The 24,733-nt window shown below is 35.5% G+C and overlaps 1 protein-coding gene across 10 annotated transcripts in view; it reads right to left on the bottom strand.

The window, feature by feature from the left end:
* MYO6 (myosin VI) overlaps window positions 1–24,733 on the bottom strand; it is a 166,246-nt gene that overhangs the window by 60,767 nt on the left and 80,746 nt on the right. For all 10 annotated transcript variants that reach the window (XM_031012144.3, XM_031012145.3, XM_019029274.4 and 7 more), the window contains 7 exons: window positions 22,978–23,083; window positions 19,968–20,023; window positions 15,224–15,321; window positions 14,527–14,691; window positions 10,897–10,977; window positions 7,333–7,513; window positions 603–747 (listed from right to left, as the gene is read on the bottom strand). In XM_031012144.3, the coding sequence (XP_030868004.1) occupies window positions 603–747; window positions 7,333–7,513; window positions 10,897–10,977; window positions 14,527–14,691; window positions 15,224–15,321; window positions 19,968–20,023; window positions 22,978–23,083 (832 nt within the window). The remainder of the gene's footprint in view (window positions 1–602; window positions 748–7,332; window positions 7,514–10,896; window positions 10,978–14,526; window positions 14,692–15,223; window positions 15,322–19,967; window positions 20,024–22,977; window positions 23,084–24,733) is intronic.

Raw genomic sequence — 24,733 nt, 5'->3', positions numbered from 1 at the left:
CAAATGAAGATCCTGCAGTGCCTCAGAATGACAAGGCTGAATGTCAATTTTATTCTACAGTACCAAAACCAAAAATATATAAAATATAGGACATGGAGACAAAAGTATAAAAACATCCAGGTACAATCTAGAAGTTCTTGGTTACTGATTTTTAAAATCTTGGTTAAGCCCTTATTTCTCGTCATTTGTAATTTCTCCCAAATAAAGAATCCTAAACATAAGGAAAGTGTCATTTGCTAAGTATTTTGCTGAAGTGAGATCTGCTTAATAGAAGTTTTAGTACACATTATTTGTATAAAAAAATTACTTTTAAAGTAAAATGATCTGTTGCCTAAAACTGTCATATATTGATTTATACCATCAGCTCATATTTTCATAGTTGTAGAAAAGTAAACCTCTCTCTTACCTTATGAATTCCAAATATCAGCAAGGAACAACTTTAAGAGCTATGTTAAACTCCATTTATTTATATGGTGGATTACTACACTGAGATGTACAGAATTTTGATCTACCAAGCTCAGGTTTTAAACATAATGTAACATGTTTTTCCTTGACAAACTGCAAGGCAAAATTTTTGCAGCGCAATTACTTAAGGAACTTACTTTATAACTGTTCCTTTGGTGCCCCCTGCTGTTGTTAGCATGACTCTTGTGGTCAAACTTACTCGAAGATCATCTTGGTCCAAACCCAGTAATTCAGCACAATATTCCAAAGACTGAGCAGATTTATTCTTCAGATTACAACCACCTAATAGAAATATATTTTCATTGAAATTAATAAGTATTATATAAACCAGATTTTCAAGACCCATTTCTTAGAATTATACTTCACTTACAAAAAACTATATAATAGGCAAGGCTTATTTGTAACTTTTAAATCCACCTCACTTTTTTCACTATCCTTGTCAAACACCCATACTGCTAAGATCAACAGAAGATCCTCCCTTGGGGAAGTCCATGGTATAATCCTTTAAGCACATCAATATTAAACTGCCACTGTTTCATTTTTTTTGACCCTATAAGCAAACTACACTAATGATAGATTATAATCCTTTTCAATATATTAACTCTTTAGAGAAATAGAGTATCTCATCATTAAAATTCATATGACTTCAAGAAATTTCAAGGAGTAATTTTAGTGCAAACGCTGTAAGGCACCTAAATAGATCAATTTGGATGTACATATCTGTCTATGGATGTGTTTATGCATATACGTAATAAGCATGTACTCATATTGCTTGGGGCTGAAGGGAGTGAAGAGACATTTACTATTACCTGTACAGGCTGAGTATCCCTTAACTGAAATGCTTGGGACCAGAAGTGTTTCAGATTTTAGATTTTTTCCAATTTTGGAATAACTGCATATACATGATGAGCTGAATTTGAAACACAAAATTCATTTATGTTTCATATACACACTAATATACATGTATACCCCTGTCCAGTTCCTCCAACAGCTTGACTTTCTGTGCTAGAGATCAGTACAAATGCTTCCTCTTTTCCTTATTTACTGTTACCCTTAGGGGTATCTGCAAGCCTTTTTGACATTTTCAATATCTTTACACTGCAGAGCAGAGAATAGCAAAAAAAAAAAAAAAAAAAGCAATGCAGTTAGGTCTTGACCCATGTGGGCATTTTGAGAAATCTGCCACTGGCACATCCAGCCTGCACGTGTGCCATTTTATTTTTTGTGTGCTTGCACAGGGGCATGTGAGGAAAAGATATATTGCAGCAGAAGGTGGCCAGGCAGGTCATTTTTGCCTTAGTACATCATATCTACAGATTTCTATTTATAAGGGCTGTTTTAAAAAGTACTATAAAGAAAGAAAGTGCTTTAGTCTCAGGGCTGATCAGGCTCTACAACTACTAGCTATGTGACCTTGAATAAGTTACTTATTCTCTTTGTGCTCAGTTTCTTCATCCATAAAACTGGGATAATTACTTTACCTACCTTATATGGTTGTTATTTAGATTAATAAGGTTATGTATGTGAAATGCTTGGAATAGTGTCTGGTACAGAGAAAATACTAACGATTAACTATTCTTTATATTTATTTGCATTATAATAAAAAATAACATTTTACAAATATTTTCAGATTAATATTAATAAACGATATAAGACTACCTAATTAAAAACTACAAAGAATGTGTGAAAACCATGACAATTTTATGACAAATTCATAAACTACTTAACATACCAATCTTAGAATATATATGAGAAAAAAATGTGAAAAATGAGACCTTACAATAATAAGATGTTGTTGGGACAATTCATTGAGGAAAGAACAGCTTCTTCAATAAAGGTACTGGAACAACTGGATGTCCACATGCAAAACAATGAAGCTGGACCCCTTCCTCAACCATAAACAAAAATTAACTCAAAATGGAATAAAAGACTTAAATGTAAGAGCTAAAGCTATTAAACGGTTAGAAAAAAACATAGGTATAAACCTTCATGATCACAAAGTAAATCTTTATGTCTTTGATATAATACCAAAATCACAAGCAATAAAAAAAAGATAAATTAGGCTTCACTGAAATAAAAATTTGAGTTTCAAAGAACACTATCAAATGAGTAAAAAGATAACATACAGAATGGGAGAAAAGATTTGCAAATTATATATCTGATAAAGGACTTGTACTTAGAATATATTTTTAAAACTCTTACAACTTGGTAATAAAAAGACAACCCAATTAATAAATGGGCAAAGAATCTCAACAGGCACTTCTCCAAAAAAGATATACAAATGGTCAGTAAGCACACAGAAAGATGCTCAGCATCTTGAGCCATCAGGAAAATGCGAATAAAAACCACAAAAAGATAACACGTCACACCCTGTACGATTGCTATAAGCATACACATAGTACTGGTGAGGATATGGAGAAACTGAAACCCTCATACGCTTCTGATAGGAATAGCTTTGTAAAGTGGAAAAGCTGCTTTGAAAAAGTCTGACAGTTCCTCAAAAGGTCAGAGTTTACCATGATGTGATTCAGCAATTCCACTCCAAGGTACTCAAGGGAAATGAAAACACATCCAAACACAAATTTGTACACAAATGTTCTCAGCAGCATTATTCATAATAGCCAAAAAATGGAAACAACCCAAATGTCTAGAAACTGACAAATGGATAAACAATGTAGTATATCCATACAATGAAATATTATTCGGCAATAAAAATAAAATGAAGTACTGCTAAATGCTATAACATGGATTAACCTTGAAAACATTATGCTAAGTGAAAGAAGCCAATCACAAAAGACCACATATTGTATGATTCCATTTATATGAAATGTCCAGAATAAATTTATAGACAGGAAGTAGATTAGTGGTCACCTAGGGTTGAGAGAAGTGGGCAACGAGGAGTGACTGCTAATGGGTACAGGGTTTCTTTGTAGGGTGATGAAAATGTTCTAAATCTATGATGATGGTTGCACAACTCTGAAAATACTAAAAACCACTGAAATATACACTTCAATTGAGTGAACTGTATGGTATATTAACTAGATCTCAATAAAGCTCCTACCAAAAAAAAAGAAAAAAGAGAGATACTTTGAGAATATTTTGAATGTTTTATTCTATGAAAATGTGCTTATTACTCCTGTGTAGGTTCTATACATATACATATTGCCTAAAATTATATAGCTCTCAAAAAATTGACCATCAAATAATTCATTTAAATATTTCTTCTTTTTTACTATATTGCAAAGTTTCTTACATACCTCCAAAAATTATGTAAGGCTAAGATAAAAAAAAAACAGGATTTTTAATAAGTCTTAAAAGGCAAAATACTATCACGTAAAGTTTTCGTATCACTTCTTTCCAAAAAAGAACTTCTTCAAACATTTTTAAAGTTTCTTATAATAACATTTTATTTGTCATGTGGAATTTTAAAAACATAGGCAGTCCCAATGCAGTTTTCTGCATTTTCATCATGCAAGAACTTCTTTATGACAGTTAAGAGTCCTATAAGTGCTTATTGGAGAATAATCTTTCCAGTAGAATAATTATAAAAATGTCAAATTTTTTTGGAGACAGGGTCTCACTCTCCCAAGCTGGAGTGCAGTGGTGCGATCACGGCTCACTGCAGCCTTGACCACCAGGGCTCAATCATTCCACCTCAGCCTTCCAAGTAGCTGGGACTACAGGCATGCACCACCATGCCCAGCTAATTTATTTTGTGTGTGCGTGTGCGTTTGTGTGTGTGTTTTGGGGGTTTTTTTGGTTTTTTTTTATGGGGTCTCACTATGTCGCCCAGGCTGGTCTTGAATTCCTGAGCTCAAGTAACCCTCCAGCCTCAGCCTCCCAAAATTTGCTGGGATAACACTCAAGAACCACCATGTCCTGCCAAAACCAACATTTTTTCAAATTGCTAAGACATGCCAAATTAAGCTCCCTAGGGAAAAAAGAAATCACTTCTAATTAGAAAGAAACCATTTGGATCTATAGGAAGAGTCATAGGAAGGATGAAGATAAATATAATAAAATCTTAGCTTTTAAAATAATTAATTTAATCACGTATTAATCTTACTGATTCCCTGTCTCTTTCCAATCTTCCCTGATTTCTGTTCACTTTCCCCTCAATAGAAGGAAGTTAGAGAAGAAAAATAAGAGATAATGCAAATAGCATTACCTTTTGGGCATTTCATACTCTTCAAATAACTTGATCATGCAACACTTATAATACTCTATACAACTGCATCTTCTACCACAGGGTAATAATAAGAGGTGTGAAGATGCCATTTATCACTTTTAACAACATTTCTAAAGTGTGTATTAATTACTGTAAAGATTTTTTTTGTGTTAGAATCTCCCACATATGCTCCTTTGGTATAACAATGCTAGAGAGCAAATGAAATGTATGCTAACATTCATTACGTTTTCAAAACAAATTTTCCAATCCTTCAAAAAAAAACAAAAAATTTTAATGCACATTAAGAACATATCTAATTTTGCTTGAATTTTTTTTTCATTTTAAATTGGGAGCAACCTGTATTTTAATTGTACTTACTCACTTAAAGCACTTATAATGATTACTATGTGCCAGACACAGGTACTCAAATCATTTACAAATATTTAACTCACGTATTCCTCTTTACAACATGAGGTAGGGACTATTATCTTCAGTTTACAGTGAGGAAACTAAGACACGAAAAGGCTAAGTTCCCTGCCTAAGGTCACACAGACAGTATGTGGTAAAGCATCTGGATCAGGAGCACATGCTCCCATCCACTATGTTATGTTGCATCTCACATTATTGATTTCACAGCATTACAGAACATTAGATCTGAAAATCATTAAGACATCTGTTTTAGTCTGTTCATTCATAGATGACAAATTTCAGTGGCCTGGGAGAAAGAAGGGACAATTATCACAAGCCTCTGTGTTAGTCAGACATGAGCAGAACCAGCTCTCACATCTACAACTTCATCAATAACCACATGCATCATTTCAACACAGGTTCCACTTCTGTAAAATGGAGATAATATCCCCTACCTCATTATATTTATGATATACAGATTACAATTATGATGTTTATGATGAAATGCAGAATAAGAAGAGTCTTGCATATAACACTTTTTTTAATCTTTTTTTTCCTGTCTTCTTGTGCTCTTTCCCTATATGCACACTATTGCTAGTGAGAGGAGGTGCCCGCTGGGCTTCCTGGGTCGAGTAGGGGCTCAGGAAGCTGTGAAACTCACTCATTTCCTGTATCAGGACTTACTTTGGTCCCGGATGAATAATATTAAAGATATGTGCCTAAAATATTCCTAACACCAGGATTTGTGCATGTGTTTTCTTCCCCAAGAAAGCTATAACAGCAAAAATTTTGCCATAAGCTTCCCTATGTCCTCTCTCCCTCTCTCCCTTCCCCCTCCCCCGAAACTAAAAGAAATGTTAAATGCCCATTTTTCTGTGACCAGTGGGCCTTATCTATGCTCCTAATTCCAACTCCTTGTAAACATACTTTGTAAAGTCCCGTAAATTCCCGTCTCCTTTGCCATGCCGCTGCAAGGTCATAAAGTAAATAAAACCTAAGTTGCAATTCCGGTTTTCCTCAAAATCTAAAACACATCACAAAATAATTTACTGCCTTTGTTTCTCGCTCTGGTAACAACTTCCCCCTGCACGTATTTCCTGCCTTGAAGAGTTTAAAAGGAAACTGCATAATCTAACTCTGGCTACCCACTCGGGACCCCTTCCACACTGTGAAAGCTTTGTACTGTCACTCTGCTCAATAAAGTCTACGGCTTTTTTTTCTCTTGGTCCCTGTCTCCATCACTCACTGCAGGCAGCCACCACACCAATTCTTTGGCATGGCTAAGGCAAGAACCTTTAGCATTACACTAGGTACTGGCTGTACTTTAAAAGTCCTTCTCATGGTTTATTTAATTTTGCAAGTGAGGAAACCAAAGCTCAGAGAGCCTCTGGGATCTAACACCAAAGCCCATTATTGACTACTACATTAAATGGTGCTGTAGGTTTTCCTTAACTCATCCTTGGTATAAGATCGTACAATAATGTCTTAATATAGGGGTTGACAATCTTTTTCTCTAAAGGGCCAGATAGTAAATATTTCAGGCTTTGCAGGACATATAGCCTCTGTTGCAACTACTCAACTCTGACACTAGCACAAAAGCTGGTATAGACCACACATAAATGAGTGGGTGTGGCATTGTTCCAATAAAATTTTACTTACAAAAACAGGCAGTGGGCCAAATTTGGGCTGTGGTTCATAGTTTGTCATTCCCTGTATTCGTAGATCAAATTTAGAATTATGCAAAGTCCTACTGTTTATGTACAGACTGAAACACTGGAGTTGAAAAGTTGCTTTTGCCATGTATTTAAATACTCTTTTCAATCTGCATAAGATTAAAATTTTCATTTATTTTCATTTCTCATTAATAAAGTACATGGGCTTTTATATATTAAATTGCCCTAATTAATTCACCCAATGCTCCTGAAAATTTTCAAAAATGCCTTAATAGATGATAGAGAATTAATCTTCTCACCTATTGGAAAAGTGTAATATAACTGGAAAATTTAACTAAAAATTACCCTAAATTTATCAGGATAAAAAAGTCAGTTATTTATCCTTCAAAAATGAGAGGTTTATTCCTAAGCAATATCACTGATTTGTTCAAAACAGAGCTCAGAATGACTGATAATGAAACATTCTTCATTTGGGAGATTCAACATGTAACTCAGTATATTTTAGATATTTCTTAAAGTTTTTAAGCAAACTGCATATAAAGAGACAATTTTCATATGACAAATAAATAACAGAAATTCTATTTAATTTTTTTCCTCTTAAAAAAATAAAAAGCAAACCTGAAGTGCTGCCAGCTTCCTCAAAATCAATATTTCCAAGGTGCAGGACGCCAGCTACTACCCGGAAGAGATCAAGCTTCTCTTCATCATCCAAACCAATTTTTTTCATAGCCGTGCACATTCTAATAAAATCACCGTGGTCATCTAGCAGAGGATCTTTCATAGAACCTGCCTTAAGGTACTACAAAACAAGAAGACACCAATTAACTGATCGTTACATTATTTAAGTACACTAAAACTACTACACCAGGTCAATTAATGCACTATATAACATGCAAAAATAAAATCTGTCAATGGGAAAATCTTTACTATTCTAACATTCAAAAACTAAATGACCATGAAAAGTATACACAGGATCTCTCTGTTCTATTTCACTATTTACTACATGTGAATCTACACTTATCAGTAAAAATTTCAATTAAAATAATGAAATTAGATGTTTTTCAATTAAATTACAATTTTCACTCTAAAGTCTTATAATCCTAGGATATTAGAAAAAGACAAAAATTGAGTGAAAAAGGAGGGAATATCAATACTTGAATCAACATTACAGTTTTTTTAAATGAGGTAATGATAAATATATTCATTTAATTATTCCACAATGTATACATGTATCAAACATTACATTGTATTCCAATGTACTGTATAAATATATATTATTCTTGTTAATTAAAAAAAGAAAAAGTAAGTTAAAAGGTGCAATAAAAAATTTAAATGTGACAATTAGTATGACTCCTTTAGGTTAACTGCCACCAACTGCACCAATATTAAGTAGTAAATAGGGGTCAGGCTGATACAATTTTCATGCCTTAGAATTCTTTTTTAAACCTTTTTATATGCATATATATATATATGGTAAAGTATATTAGTAAGCATTATACTTACTCTAATAATTTACACAATGACTTAAAACATTTCAGAAAAAATGAGAAGAAAATTTGTTTTCTCTCCTAAAAGAACTTGCATCTAATGTGCTCATTTGTTAGACTCTATACCAACTCAGAAGAAAAAAAGAAGAAGAAAGTCAGGTCTGCAGAAACTAGAAGGAGAAACATAAAAGTTACTGGACACGAAAAGATTGTACTAGAAATTTTCCAGAACTTGAGAATATACAAGTTAAACATTAAGTAACAGGATCATGATTAACTGATCATTAAAGATGCCTCCTGGAGATGGATATTTTTTCCTCCCAGTAAACAAATGATTCCCAGCTCAAGCTATAATTGTCTTTCCACAAAATTATTTAAAATGTTCAATTATGAATGTGTAACATTTCTGGAAAATATCTAAGACAATAAAATTCAATTTTATTCTTAAAAGAAGCAAAGGAAACAATCACATGCAGCCAAAACTGTTCAGCAGAAAACACACATCATGCAGAATTTTTAGTCTTGCAGTCAAAGAATTGCTTCATTTAAAAACTGTTTCTAATCAAAAGTTAATGAACATATTTGCTGTATGGCAGACTAAAAATACTGCATTTTTCTAAAAATTACACACAACCTAAAGACATTCAGATGGAATTGGGCAAAGGGTTTAATTAGTCAAAATGATCACCTCATCCTCCTGATAAAGAAGACATAAAAAGTAATTTAAACATATTAATCCATTATTTAACTGTACATATAAACACACACTCACTCAATGTGAATAAGATTTCTGAAAGAGTATACTGACTCTAGAATAAGAGGGCAATTTTCTTCTTTGGAGAGTACATGCTACTCTTTGGAGAGTAAACTCCAGTTTTCTTTCCTCTCTACTCCATTTTTTTCCATGGCAAATGATCAAATTTATATCTTTTCCCCCCTTCAGAACTGCTGAAATGTCCCACTAGGAAAGGTCTCCATTATCTTAGTGAGAAGAATATGGCTACTATATTTTGATATCTCAGAAAAACATAGTCTTATCAAGACAAAGAAAGATACCATAATAAATATTAATGGTGCTTCTTAAAGTACCAACCATGGCTATAGCAAAGTTTATAGTTTGTAATTCAGATTCTGTATCTATAATGATATATAAAATGCCAAATTAAACAAAAATTAACTGTAGGGTTGTCTGCTTAGAATTTTAAATAATGGAATATTTTATTTGCTTTCTATCCTTTTATATAAATATGCTAAAAACATAAATCATCTCATTCATTTTAAGAAGAGTAAAAAACATCGGGCTTACAAACGTAGAAGCATTAAAAACTGACTATTATAAAAACTTGTTCGATTACTCAATTTAAATCTTTAATAAAATTAATAAAAGTAACATTAACCAGTATCTATCATTAATCCTTACTTTAGTATTTCATAACTTAAGCCCCTTGAGTACATGTAACTTAATATCACTTATTAAACACTGCATATTAAAATTTATAAGGGTTGTAAATTTTTACATTAAGAACTTAATGTTTTAAAAATAAAAAATAATACTTAATGGTATAATTATATCTAATTATTCTTAGAAATATAATTTACTGAAACCAATATATAAATTTTTCATAATATATTACATAAATATGATGTTTTAAACAGAACTACAATAATATATAAGCTTTTTTTTTTTTTTTGAGACAGAGTCTCATTCTGTCACCCAGGCTGGAGTACAGTGGTGCGATCTCCACTTACAACAGCCTCTATCTCCTGGGTTCAAGCGATTCTCCTGCCTCAGCCTCCCAAGTAGCTGGGATTACAGGCACACACCACGACACTTGGCTAATTTTTGTAATTTTTTGGTAGAGACAGGGTCTCATCACGTTGGCCGAGCTGGTCTCGAACTCCTGAACTCAAATGATCCACCTGCCTCAGCCTCCCAAAGTGCTGGGATTACAAGCGTGACCCACGCAACCTGACCAGCCTTTTTTTGTTTGTTTTTAATTCTGTTGCCCAAGCTGGAGTACAATGGCATGATCATGGCTCACTGCAGCCTCCACCTCCAGGGTTCAAGCAATCCTCCCACTTTAGCCTCCCAAGTAGCTAGAACTACAGGCATACACGACCTCACCCAGTGGATTTTTCTTATTTTTTGTAAAGATGGGGTTTCACTATGTTGCCCAGGCTGGTCTCAAACTCCTGGCTTCAAACGATCCTCCCGCCTTGGCCTCCCAAAGTGCTGGGATTACAGGTGTGAGCCACCACGCCTAGCCTATAAGCATTTCCTCCCAAGAACACTTAATCTATTTACTGTCTACATCAAACCTCACGTCAGCCTTGAAATAGAAAATAAATTGTAAAAGACATATACTTAAGCTCAAGTGGGTAATATAAGAGCAAGTTTCAAAAATGCTAGAAGAGAATGATTCTTAGGCAATTTAATACCTTCATGCTTGAAAACAGAATGAGAGGAGAGCAATGCAGTGATGCCCAACCAGAAGAACCAGAACCTGTCACTTCACTAGATAACAACAAGAGGTATAAAGTATTACACTGTGACAGAGACTTAGATGAATATTTAGTTTTTTAAAGTATAAGCCTAAAAGTTAGAACTCTTACTTGGGCTCTAAAATAAAAATTATAACACATCCTTCAGCATGAGTGTTAAGTTAAAGATTTTATGAAAAATGGTCTACTATACCTCAGGACTTTTGCGGTTCTGTAAAATCTGTTTGTCAGTTTCTTTGTTAGCAAAGTATCTAGTGCAGCCTCGGTTTAAATACTATGACAAAACAAATTAAATATAATTAACATATATGATCCACAGGGAAATAATACAGGAGAAAACACAACTTACCAAATAGTGCCAACCATGAAGAATTTCTAAACACAACTTGAGTACTGTATAATCTCACCATTCAAATCAATACTTCTATATTTTATAAGCATTTTCTTCCTACTAATAAAACCAGGAATATTAAAAATCCTAATCTCTGAGCTTAGATTAAATAAAATGATTAAAAATCAATGACATAAAAGTTTTCTACTTTTAAAAGGCAACAATTTTATATCTTTTCAGTATCAAAAATCTAAACATAGTGCATAAAATCATGAAAATCACCTTCCTACTAAATATGTAGAATCTCAAGTAAGAACCGATAGTATGGTTTAATTTTTCAAGTAATATTTTAAATTCTGAGAAGTTAAGAAATTCTATCCTTGATTTTCTTTATTTTTGATTTTTAGAGTCAGTTTTTTAAAGCATGCTTTTCACATTTATTGAAAGCTAACAATGACTGTACATAAATTACAGTACTTGCTTTATGCTTTATGGATCAAATAATTTAAAGTTTTCTTATTTCACTGATTTACTTCACTTACCAAAGGCTTTCAAAAGCTAAATGCTTCCAAAATATAGAACAAGAGTAGTTCAAAAAAAGAAAATCTACTGGTATCAACAAGAATCTACTGCTCCCATTTACTAGTCTCACAATTGAAGGCTTGCTTCATTTAAAAACTGTTTCTAATAAAAAGTGAATGAACATATTTGCTATATAGTAGACTAAAAGTACTGCATTTTTCTGAAAATCACACACAGCCTAAAGACATTTAGATGGAATTGGGCAAATCTGATCAGAAAGGATGTACACAGAGAACAGGATGGACAAGTTTTTTTTAACATCTCAGCTTCTCTTAAATCAGGTTGCTATGATTTTATTGTACCATGGCGTGAATTCCCAAATTAAATACACCACATCATACACATACCAAAAAAAATTTTATAAAAATTTGAATGATTTGGGGATAAATTAATATTTTAGACAATCAATGCATCTATCTTTCCTTCTCCATTATAATTAAATGCTAAAATACAGTAAAAACAAGACAACTATATACATGGTTTTTTTTTTCTTCCACCCTAGAATCTTTGGGAAAAAAATAAAAGAGAAGGAAGCAGGGACAATGTTGGTAAGCATTTTCAATGGACTGTTTCAAATAAGAGCTCTTTTACTTAGCAGAATAATAGTTTAAACATATAGAGCCAAAATAAATATGTTCTTTGCTACCAAGCACTTTCTCTCCTCACTCCAATTGTTTTGTCAAATACTTTGCTTCTGGACAGTGGGGCCTAATATTACAACCTTGGATAGAAACGTGTCCTTTTAGTTTTTCTGTAACTAGAACACTATCCCGGCCGTCTATTCTTATTCTATCCAAGCCTTCTTTACATTCAAGAATCTATCCATGATTACAGCAGTTGGCTCCATAAACATGTGCAGAAATATTTGAAATGTCTAAATGCAAACATTTTTAAACCTTTTACTTTTTAAAGTATATGTGTGGTTAATAAAAATGTTTACAGACAGGTATACATCCACAATTCTTTACATACTAATTTTGATAGAGTAGTGACCAAAAAAATTCAACAATTTTACAAGTGTTCAACCTACTGCAGGTTTCCCCTTTGTTTTTAAAACCTGATCTCTCAATTATAACCAGAGGGCTAAACTACAGAAAAACCTGATGAAATCACTAACACACTTTCAAGTGACTTTAAGGCAGAATTATTTGGGGGAAGTGGATATAGTAGTGTGTGTGTTGTGCCTGCATATGAGAGGAATATTCAAGATGGCAGATGTATGCAACGCTGTTCCCCTACTCTTCCTCTTACCATCACAAGGACTCTCCTGTAAGAAAGGAAATCAGGCCTCCTGGTTCACACTGCAGAAACAGGAAATCCTCTGACCAGATATATTTCAATAGCTGCCCTTTCAGGATGCCTGCCATTGTACCAGGAAAGGCTGTACATTCTGAAACCCAAAAATACTATACTCCCAAGCCTCCAAGCAGGAAGAAATGCTAGATTAAGGCCAGAATAGTCACATCACTTTATTGTCAGCTAAGTATTGACAAAACCATATCATCATTATTATATTTCATGTAATTCCTAGTAATTTATTCCTTTTTAAAAAACCATAGTAAAAAAGAAATGCTTCCTTTACTTTCATGAAAATGTGGGCAACTACTAGCTTCAAATTCCAATTAATTTGGAGAGCTCTAGAAAAGACTGGACATTTTAGAAGTATATAAAGAGATACATTTATAAAGTGTTTTAAGACAACAGACTTTTAAAATTTGCAAACACACATTAAAAGAAATTGGTTGAAGTAAAAGAAAAGCTGTCTGCAAACACACACACACACACACACACACACACACACACACACAACCACAGAGCAGTAATTATGTGTGTTATGATTCTCAAATGGAGGCTTTCTGACCAAAAAAGGACTATCAGAATCAGCTGGGGAACTCTATACAGACGACATTGCTTACTCACATTGCATTCCTTTGTATAAACTACATTCCCATACTCCATACAAGGACACTGTTTTCTAACCTGAGAATCTGAAAATTGTGTTAACCAAACCATCCCCAGTCACCGCTCCTAGAAACTCTACTCGCTTGTAATGCTCGTGTGTGTGTGTGTGTGTGTGCGCGCGTGTGTGTGTGTGTGTGCGTTTCCCACCACATCTAAGTTGATCAAGAGCAGGGACTGTGTATTATTTATCTTTTTAATCCTGGCCCAATGCCTGGCACCCAATGGGCAAGCAATAAATATTTGTTGTTGAAGTAAATTAAGAAATTCAATCATGTGTCCTTTATTAATATTAATTCAGTGTTCAAACATTTTTACAGATAAGTCAAAGGTAACTTTAAAGCTAGTATTACAGAGCTATTATCAATTTCTAATTGAGTTTAAATTGACGTAGGGTTTAACATCTATCCTTTTATCTATTCCATTATGTGCCTCCTCATACAGTGTTATATTATAAACTCAGCAGTACACCTTAATAGAGATCTTCTCAGTACAGTGGTCATTCTAACATGTTATACTTGATCCAATGTAAGTTACATACACACAACAAGTAGATTTCAAAATTCACTAAAATAAGTATTAGGCTTGATGGCAATTATATTTTCAAAAATTATACGAAATTTTTTTTTCTTTGAGATAGGGTCTCGCTCTGTTACCCAGACTGGAGTGCAGTGGCACAATCATGGCTCACTGCAGCCTCAACCTCCTGGGCTCAGGTGATCCTCCCACCTCAGCCTCCCGAGTAGCTGGAACTACAGGTGAGTGCCACCATGCTCAGCTAATCTTTTGTATTTTTTTTTTTTTTTAGAGACAGGGTCTCGCTACATTGCCCAGGCTGCTCTCGAACTCCCAGGCTCAAGCAATCCATCCGCCTCAGCCTCCCAAAGTGTTGGGATTACAGGCATGAGCCACTGCACCTGGCTATATGAAATTTCTTTTCTTCTGACCTACCCGAAAATTATCTGGTGAACTCAAATGAAGTTTTTCTCTAATATCTTCAGAAGCACCAGCACACAACCTATAAAAGATATGATAATTTCTTTCCTCTTTGCCTTGAACACAGATCCTAGATTTCTCTAGGAGATAATGTGAAACAAATCCTCCAACAACTGAGCTCTAAAAAACAAAACACAGAGAAAATATATTTTTGCATTTAAAGTCTTAAAGTATAATTAACCAATGTTAAATTATTTACCTTTTCTAATACACATTTGTCTATCAAAGAGGTTATAATATTCACCAAATAAAGGGGAAAAAACGAATAACTAAACGTAAGCACAGAGTATTTATAATGGTCATCCTTCATTTTAAACATCCTCATTTAAGTCTCTACCCAAATCCTGCTAAGTTTTGAGCCTCCTAAGAATCACAATTGACCTTGCACCGTACCTCAACACAGGTGCTAGAATATCTTACATGACTAGCTATACAGTAATACTCAATGCTGAAGTCAAATTCAGCATCTGGGTTTTAGATTGTGAAAGGAGCTTTTAGATGGTCATAGTGGACACATATATTCCTGCAACCATCTAAAGTAACAATGAAACTTAAAGGTATTTACCATTAAGTGCAAATACAGCACCAACTGACCCTTGCATTTTCACAAACACTCCCCAAAAATATCATTCCAAAGCTTACTCTCACTTACCTTTTCATTAAAATGTATTTCTACGAATTTCCCAAATCGACTGCTATTATTGTTGCGAACAGTCTTCGCATTTCCAAAGGCTTCTAGGAGTGGGTTAGCTATTGAGAAACAAAAAAATCCATCAAAAAATTAGCATGACGGAACATTACAAAATATGCATGGTATATCTCCATTTGTTAATATATATGTCTAGAAAAAAATGTTCTAAAAAATATTAACATGGGTGGGACACAGTGGCTCATGCCTGTAATCCCAGCACTTTGGGAGGCCAAGGCAGGTGGATCACGAGGTCAGGAGTTCGAGACCAGCCTGGCCAAGATGATAAAACCCTGTCTCTACTAAAATATACAAAAATTAGCCAGGCGTGGAGGCGCATGCCTGTAATCCCAGTTATTTGGGAGACTGAGGCAGGAGAATTACTTGAACCCGGGAGGCGGAGGTTGCGATGAGCCGAGATCGCACCATTACACTCCAGCCTGGGCGACAAGAGCAAGGCTCTGTCTCAAAAAAAAAAAAAAAAAAAAAAAAAAAATTAACATGAAGGAATTCACATGTAATGCCAAATTCCACAAATATTTATTGACTACCCACTATGCTCAGGCACTATTCAAGTCCAGGAGATAGGAAAATTTCTCAAATATATAACAAGAAAATATAAATGTTATAGGAAAGACTAAATTTTTAAGCCACTATGTTACAAAATTTATAACTAGACTTTAAGATTTTTTCCCTAAAAATTTTACTGTTTTATCTAGTATATCAGGCCCACAACAGTACTTAGATAAAACAGCAAACCTCTTGTGAGAAAATATAGGCAAGAGATGTATTATTTGACTTACTTTTCTAAAACATTTTACATATTAATAGTCTCCATATTTAACATTTTTACATGTATATCCAGTGAAATTTAACAAATTAAGAGTTTACAGAATTACCTAAGGCTCTCAGAATAATAGGTTTTAAAATCCTAATGAATAAATATAATATTTTCACTGTTATTTTATAATCACCTATACACATATCATGACTGGATAAGAGTTATTAGATTCTACTCTTATCCTCACCTAAATCTCAATTACAAACATACCAAATTAGTGTTAATCTTACACACATATTCTCCATCAACAAACTTAAAGTGCTTCATAATGTTCAGTGTTAAAATTTTTTTTATGAAGCATGTTCTTCCTATAATAAACATGAAGCCGGCCGGGCTTGGTGGCTCATGCCTGTAACCCCAGCACTCTGGGAGGCCGAGGCAGGCGGATCTCGAGGGCTGAAGATCGAGACCATCCTGGCTAACACGGTGAAACCCCGTCTCTACTAAAAATATAAAAAATTAGCCAGGCGTGGTGGCAGGCACCTGTAGTCCCAGCTACTTGGGAGGCTGAGGCAGGAGAATGGCGTGAACCCCGGAGGCAGAGCTTGCAGTGAGCCGAGATCGTGCCACTGCACTCCAGCCTGGGAGACAGCAATACTCCATCTCAAAAAACTAAATAAATAAAATAAAATAAATAAAAAAAAAAACATGAAGTCATATTTCTTATGAAGCCTTTTCAAGTAGATTTCTCCTATTCTATCTAGAGTAGAATGCTTAACTAGTCTCTAAACTCTTTTAAAGATCATTCCCCAGCCATTTCACATGCCAAAATAAGTAAGAAAACATTAAAACTAAAAGAAATATTAACATATATCCCTCATGTTTCAGATGGGACAAAAAAACTGAAGCCAACATGGTCAGCCAGACGCGGTGGCTCACACCTGTAATCCCAGCACTTTGGGAGGCCGAGGTGGGCAAATCATGAGGTCAGGAGTTTGAGATCAGCCTGACCAACATGGTGAAACCCCGTCTCTACTAAAAATACAAAAATTAGCCGGGCATGGTGGTGGGCACCTGTAATCCCAGCTACTCAGGAGCCTGAGGCAGGAGAATCACTTGAACCCAGGAGATGGAGGTTGAGGTGAGCCGAGATCTTGCCACTGCACTCCAGCGTGGATGAAAGAGTGAGACTCCAACTCAAAAAAAAAAAAAAAAACAAGAAGAAAAAAAAAAAAACCATGGTCAACTCACTCTTCAAAGTCCACATAACTGGCTGTTAACAAAAACAGGACTCAATTACAGGTCTCCCCAACTCCCTTATTGATAATCTACTAGTTTTTGCTGAAGAATTTAATACAAGTAAAATATCCCAAAATAGGATAAGAACCTCTCCAACAGAAAATCGTATTATTGCTACCAATAATACACTCATTCCAAAACCAGCAACTAAACTTCTATTAAGGATGCGATCAAAAGACTCTATGCCCTTCTAGTTACATTTACTATTCTCCATTAAGAGGCTATTGAGCTGGGTGCAGTGGTTCACACCTGTAATCCCAACACTTTGGGAGGCTGAGGCAGGCGGATCACCTGAGGTCAGGAGTTCAAGACCAGCCTGGCCAACATGGTGAAACCCCGACTCTACTAAAAAAATACAAAAATCAGCCAGGCGTGGTGGCACACACCCCTATAATCCCAGCTACTCGGGAGGATGAAGCAGCGCTATCACTTGAACTCGGGAGACAGAGGTTGCAGTGAGCCAAGATCACACCACTGCACTCCAGACTCGGTGACAGAGTGAGACTCAGTCTCAAAAAAAAAAAAAAAGAAGAAGCTATAGAAGTACTTGGAATAACACTTTCCAACTTGTCTCCACTATAACACACTACATACTGCACAGCACATTACTGGGGAAGAAACTGGGCGTATATCCAATTATTAAGTGAGTGTGCACCTCAAGTGAGCAAATCAGAATACTAATTAGTCTTTTACTGAGGTAGCCCATAATTTGTTCTTTTTTATTAATTTATTCAGTTTTTAAGAACGACTCCCTCGCTAAAGTAAGGCACTTTACTGTGAATAAAGCATTACTTACAAGATAAGTACATATCTGGGTATGTTACAACACCACATAAAAACTGTAAATGAAACTAGGAAATTCTTCATATTAAAAAAAAACTTTACTGATGCTCAACTTTAAAAATGTTTATTAGAGTTGTATTTAGATTGATCTACATGCAGATTTTAAATCATTGTGAAAAATGCACATATCATTTGCTATGATCTAGCAAAATGCATGAACATTCAAGGCCCCTAATAAGTTTTTGTTCAACCAACATTTTTCTTTAAGATGTCAAGAGCATGTGTATTGCACTCCTAGAGTCCCAGCTACTTACAAGGCTGAGGCAGGAGGATTGCTTGAGCCCAGGAGGTTGAGACCAGCCTGGGCAACATAGTGAGATGCTGTCTCTAATTTAAAAACAAAAAAGGCCAAGAGAGTGTTAAAATATGCATTTACTACGGCATGTAGTTAAAATGCCTAGCTTTATATCTGAATTTCACAACTGATGAACTATATGAGCTTCAGCATATTTAAATATTATCATCTTTAAAGTAGGGATAAAATAGTTTCTAATTCATTCTGTGAAGATTTAAATTACATAAGAGATTTTTAAACAAATGAGACAATGCCTAATACAACCCATATATGTTATTACCACCATTATTATTAAAAAATGCTTACTGAGTACATAGTGGGGGAAAGGAAGACAGGGGGAAGGAGAAAAAGTGTCCAGAGAAGCCTGTTTAAGACAGCTCAAAGAACTACAAGGAGCCCAATGTGATTAAAGCATAAGGAGTCAGAAGAAACATGACTCCAGGTGAGCTCAGAAGAGGCAGGAGCCAGACCACACAGAGCACCGTGGGTGATGTTATGAATTTGGGGCATGATGTTGAGAGCAGTATGAAGCCATCAGATTATTTAAAGCAAAAGAAATTATTCCAGCTGGGCGCAGTGGCTCACCCCTATAATCCCAACATTCTGGGAGGCCAAGGCGGGTGGATCACTTGAGGTCAAGAGTTCAAGACCAGCCTGGCCAACATGGTGAAACCCCATCTCTACTAAAAATACAAAAATTAGCCAGATGTGGTGGTGGGCGCCTGTAATCCCAGCTACTCGGGAGGCTGAGGCAGGAGAATCACTTGAACCCAGGAGGCAGAGGTTGTAGTGAGCCAAGATCAAGCCACTGCACTTCAGCCTGGGTGACAGAGTGAGATTCCACCTCAAAAAAAAAAAAGAAAAGAAAAAGAAAAAGAAATTATTCCAACTTCTATACACAGACTGGATTAAGGAGAAGTAAGAATCTAAGTGAAGAGACCAAACAGGAGTCTATGATGCAGGAGGGCATCATGCAGGAGATTCAACATAATGGTAGTCTAGGCCAGCAGTCTCCAAACTGAGGTACAAGAAGACTTTCTAAGAAGGTATACAAGCATGGATAGCTTAAGGAAATCAATTTACACACTACTGCCTTCGTTAAAAAATGACTTCTCTAAAAAAGCACCTAATGCCAAATAACCCTTCTTCCTCTTTCCTTTACACAAAACAAGCTCCATAAAACAAACAGGAAGCTAAAGACATTCCTGTATTCTTTCATTCATTCAACAGATATTTATGCTCTGTATCAGTTACCATTCTAGGGGTTTGGAATATGAAACAAAAATCCCTGCCTTCTTAGTGTTTTCATGAGGTGCGGGTGGGGGCAGAAACAATTGATATTAGGTAAATAACAAGATGATATATGAGCAATGATTAGTAGGAGATAAGAGAGTCTTTTGCATCTCTGAGAGAAGAACATTCCAGACCACTAAAAGAAGTCTTGTAAATTAATTTCAGTACATGCGTAACAACAGAAAAATTAGCAATACCTTCAACAATTCTGTCATCAATATCTTGACCTGTTCCATAGGATTCAGTCAGGTATCTGTTTAAAATATAGGATAGAAAATGTTGATGACAATAATATGGTGTGCAATAATTTATAATTATTTAGTACATATAAAACTGAAACCTAGATCATCATTATAACAAATGTGTAATTAAATGCAACTATTCTGTCATAGCTTTTTAAATTTATTTAAAATTCTATTTGGGGCCAGGTGTGGTGGCTCATGCCTGTAATCCCAGCATTTTGGGAGGCCAAGGCGGGTGGATTACCTGAGGTCAGGAGTTCGAGACCAGCCTGGCCAACATGGTGAAACCCCTTCTCTACTAAAATACAAAAAATTAGCCAGGCATGCTGGCATGCGCCTGTCATCCCAGCTACTCAGGAGGCTGGGGCAGGAGAATCGCTTGAACCTGGGAGGCCAAGGTTGCAGTGAACCAAAACTGCACCACTGCACTCCAGCCTGGGCGACAGAGTGAGACTCCGTTTCAAAAAAAAAAAAAAAAATTATATTTGGTGGTACTATGCTCATTACCTCAATGATGACATCATTCACACCCCAAACCTCTGTGTCACAAAATATACTCATAACAAACCTGCACATGTATGGCCTGAATCTAAATGTTGAAATTATAAAAATGAAAAATAAATTCTATTTGTATTGCATTTAACATCTAATCGACATTGTTTTTTAAATTGTTTTGGGAAAGTTCTGATTTTATCCAACTAGTTGATTTTAAATATATCATATTCATCAACTATAGGAGATGTCAAAGCCTTTTGTGAGAGCCTATTAATTCAATCTTTGGCTACAGAAAATGAGGCAATCTGCCTCAGAACAACTGGGAAGTTATCACTATTCCTGTTGTTTCACTGAAATATGAAACACAGAGAAATAACTATTTGCCTGGCACATTTCAAAATACAGAGCAATCCTTAATTTAAAATGTAAGTTCATATTATAAGTTTATAACTCCTTAACTTTTTGTTCATTTTCATATATTAACCATAGACTCATATAGACTGTTACATACAGGAAAGAAAGAAAAAGAAATTGAAACACTTAGAATCCAAGAATACTGGGAAGCATTCACTTAACCAGAATTGTGTGTATGTATATACACACATATATATATAACAGCTGTTAACAAACTCTTCAATTGATTTTACATAAATAACTCTGAACAGCATACATATTTACATAATGAATAGCAAACTTTCATAGTACCACTATGCAGCAATCAACTAAGAACTATAATTCCGTGGGAGTAACACTGGTGAGTATGCTGCTCCTAGCAGTAGTTCAACCACTAGATCTAACCTCATGGGTATGTAAATTAAAAGAACTATACTACAATCAGTGTTATGATTCCTTCCATTTTTAAAATGCTATAATTCTAAACAAAGTGTAAGGCCAGGCATGGTGGCTCATGCCTGTAATCCCAGCACTTTAGGAGGTCAAAGTGGGAGGGTCACTTGAGTCCAGGAGCTGGACACCAGCCTGGACAACATAGCATAACCCTGTCTCTACAAAAAAAATAAAAAATTAGCCAGGATGGTGGAACATGCCTGTGGTCCCAGTTACTTGGGAGGCTGAGGTAGGAGGATCACTTGGCCCCAGGAGGTCGAGGATGCAGTGAGCTATGATTGCACCACTGCCCTACAGCCTGGGTGACTGGGCAACAGAGCAAGACCCTGTTTTCAAAAAAAACAAACTAAACCAAACAAACAAACAAAAAAAACACAATGCAGAGAATTTAATTTAATGGCAGCAAAGAGAACACATTAGGAGGCAGACTATAGGGAAATAGAAATAAGGAGGCAAATTATCGTAAGCTTAAGGTAAAAAATGGTTTTAACCATGCTAACAACAGAAATATAGACAGAATGTAAATGTGAGATTCTTAAGGAATATTTCTAGATCACCCTTTGTCTAACCAGTACCGGTATCCTCCAAGATCCTCATGTGAATAACATGTCAGAGCTGGCTTTCAGTAATCTATAGACTAGCTTCCATATAAGGTGTCTGTATCTTAAAAAGGATAGAGCCCACCATTCCAAACTATGTCATGAAGTATGCAAAGGTATTAAAAGTCAACCTTTTCAAATTCTCAAAGAAATATTTGCACACTCATGTTCATAACAGCACTATTGACAATAGCCAAGAGGTGGAAGTAACCTAAATGTCCATTGACAAATGCATGGATAAACAAAATGTACCACAGATCTACAATAAAATAGTATTCGGCCTTAAAAAGGAAGGATGGGATCCAAAATACTAAAAAATAAAAATAAAAGGAAGGAAATTCTGACACATACTACAACATGGATGAATCTTAAGTTGAGCTAAATAAAATAGGCCAGTCACAGAAAGACAAATACTGTGTAATTTCACTTACATGAGAAATAGCTAAAGTAGTTAAATTCACAGAAAAACTGGAAAGTAGAATGGTGGTTGCTAGGTGAGTGGATAAATGGAGTTGTTGTTGAATGGGTCAAGTTTTAGTTTTCCAAGATGAAAGTTCTGGAGATTGTACAGAGTGGCTGCACAACAACGTGAATATACTTAATGCTACTATGCTATACACTTAGAAATGGTTGACAACTTTTACGTAAGTATTTTTTTACCAGAAAAAAAGTCAACCTGGTTGCCAAGCATGGTGGCTCATGCCTATAATCCCAGCATTTTGGGAGGCCAAGGCAGGAGGGTTGCTCAAGCCCAGCCCAGAAATTCAAAACCAGCCTAGGCACCACAGTAAGACTTCATCTCTACAAAAACAGTTAAAGATTAGCAGGGCATGGTGGCATGTGCCTATAGTCCCAGCCATTCGGGAGAATGAGGTGGAACAGTGGCTTGAGCCCAGGAGGTCAAGGCTACAGTGAGCTGTGGTGGTGACACTGCATTCCACCCTGGGTGACACAGTAAGACCCTATCTCAAGGGGGGAAAAAAAGATCAACCTACTCAAATACTTCAAGTTAGGTGAATACTCACCTTAGAACAAATTTTGTATTTTCTGTTTTGCCGGCTCCTGATTCTCCAGATACAATGATAGACTGACTCATTTTGAGCACCTTCATGTCTCGAAAAGCTTTATCAGCTAGGGTCAAAATAAGACATTAATGATGAGCAATATATTAAATATAAAGTTAATAATAGAAATTTCACTTTAGGAGCACTTACTCTTAAAGAAATCATAAATGTCTGTTCAATGTTAATGAAATTTTAAAATAAAGTCATTCAAAAGTGTTCAAATCATTTTAAAAGTATTTACTTTAAATGTTCTATCTTATCATCCTAAAAGTTAAGTAATATGAAATCCAAATAAACAACTCTTAAGTTTCTGACAGAATGTCTTGATATTATGGGCTGTGGCTCATCTCTTCCTAATTCCAGAGCTGATCTGCAGAGGGATTAAAAAAATGGTCACTATGCATAACTAATGAAGTCCCCAGTGAAAAGCAAGAATTAATGAGCTTCCAATTAAGAAATCTGGCAACCAAAAATTCAGCTGGAAAAAAAAATACATAATGGCAAGATATATCTGTGGGTTTTTTTCCTCTAATACAACTATTAAATTTAGAATTTGTCAACATTTTGCAACTAGGCAAAATTAACAGCTTTAAATTTCCTAGATTTGCCACTGTTTACATATATATTTTTTAACTATCTTCATTAGACTCCAACAATTTAGGCTATAAACTGTATTAAATGTTAAGACTACACAGACAAGTTGAAAGCAATTTAATGCTGTTAAAGCAGTCTCAAATTAAGACAACTTTAATTCAAAACTAGGTCATCACAATTTGGCTCTATAAGACAACTATTTCTCACCTCAGACATGTGCCAAGAAGACTTCAGAAACGGCTTTTACTCTAAGGGGAGAATGCAAACCATATACAAGAGCGCACACATCCCTTTGTCCAATTTAGCAGCAGCGCTTTTTTTTTTTTTTTTTTTGAGACAGGGTATCTCTCTGTCACCCAGGCTGAAGTATAGTGACATGATTTCAGCTCACTGCAGCCTCGATCTCCTGAGCTCAAGCGATCTTCCCACCACTGCCTCCAGAGTAGCTGGGACTACAGGCAAGCACATGCCCGGCTAATTTTTTCATTTTTTTTATAGAGACAAGATTTTGCATGTTTGCCCAGGCTGGTCTTGACTTCCTAGGCTCAAGCGATCCGCCCTCCCCGAAGTGCTTGGATTACAGGCATGAGCCACCACACCCATCCTCCACACATTTTTAAAGAATCATTCCAAACGCTTGTTTTTTAGCAGTAAAAAGCTAAAAATAAAAGCTGGTTTATTTACATTTTAAACACATAACTTTTCTCCAGTGATGTTTGCTCATATTCAGGTTCTAAGGGATGGGGCACCATTTTGCAGGCTGAACACAACGATGCCTGTCATAGCTTCTTCAAGCCAGAAGTAAATCTGCTGCTGCCCTGGTAGAGTAATTATGTCAGCCATATTCACTCTACCTAGTAGCAGACAGCACACAGGTCAACCAAATCTGGAAGTGAATTCTGGTTAGGCCAAAACACAAGCATGAAGGGAAAGCCCAAAGAGAAACAGGATGCACTACGAACTAGTTCCAATACATGTCATTTAGCTGCTTTATGTCTGAATGCAAAGGGTTAGCTAACACCTCCGCATTTGGTGGGAAGAGGGGTAATTGCTCATTCTGATCTAAAGCCCCCAACCTCTATGACTCAGAGCTGGAGGACTTCAAAATAAAAGAGGCTGAGAA

This window comes from Gorilla gorilla, chromosome 5, assembly GCF_029281585.2.
Source record: "Gorilla gorilla gorilla isolate KB3781 chromosome 5, NHGRI_mGorGor1-v2.1_pri, whole genome shotgun sequence".
In the NCBI taxonomy this organism is placed as follows: domain Eukaryota; kingdom Metazoa; phylum Chordata; class Mammalia; order Primates; family Hominidae; genus Gorilla; species Gorilla gorilla.
This window is presented reverse-complemented; position numbering and strand designations above follow the sequence as displayed.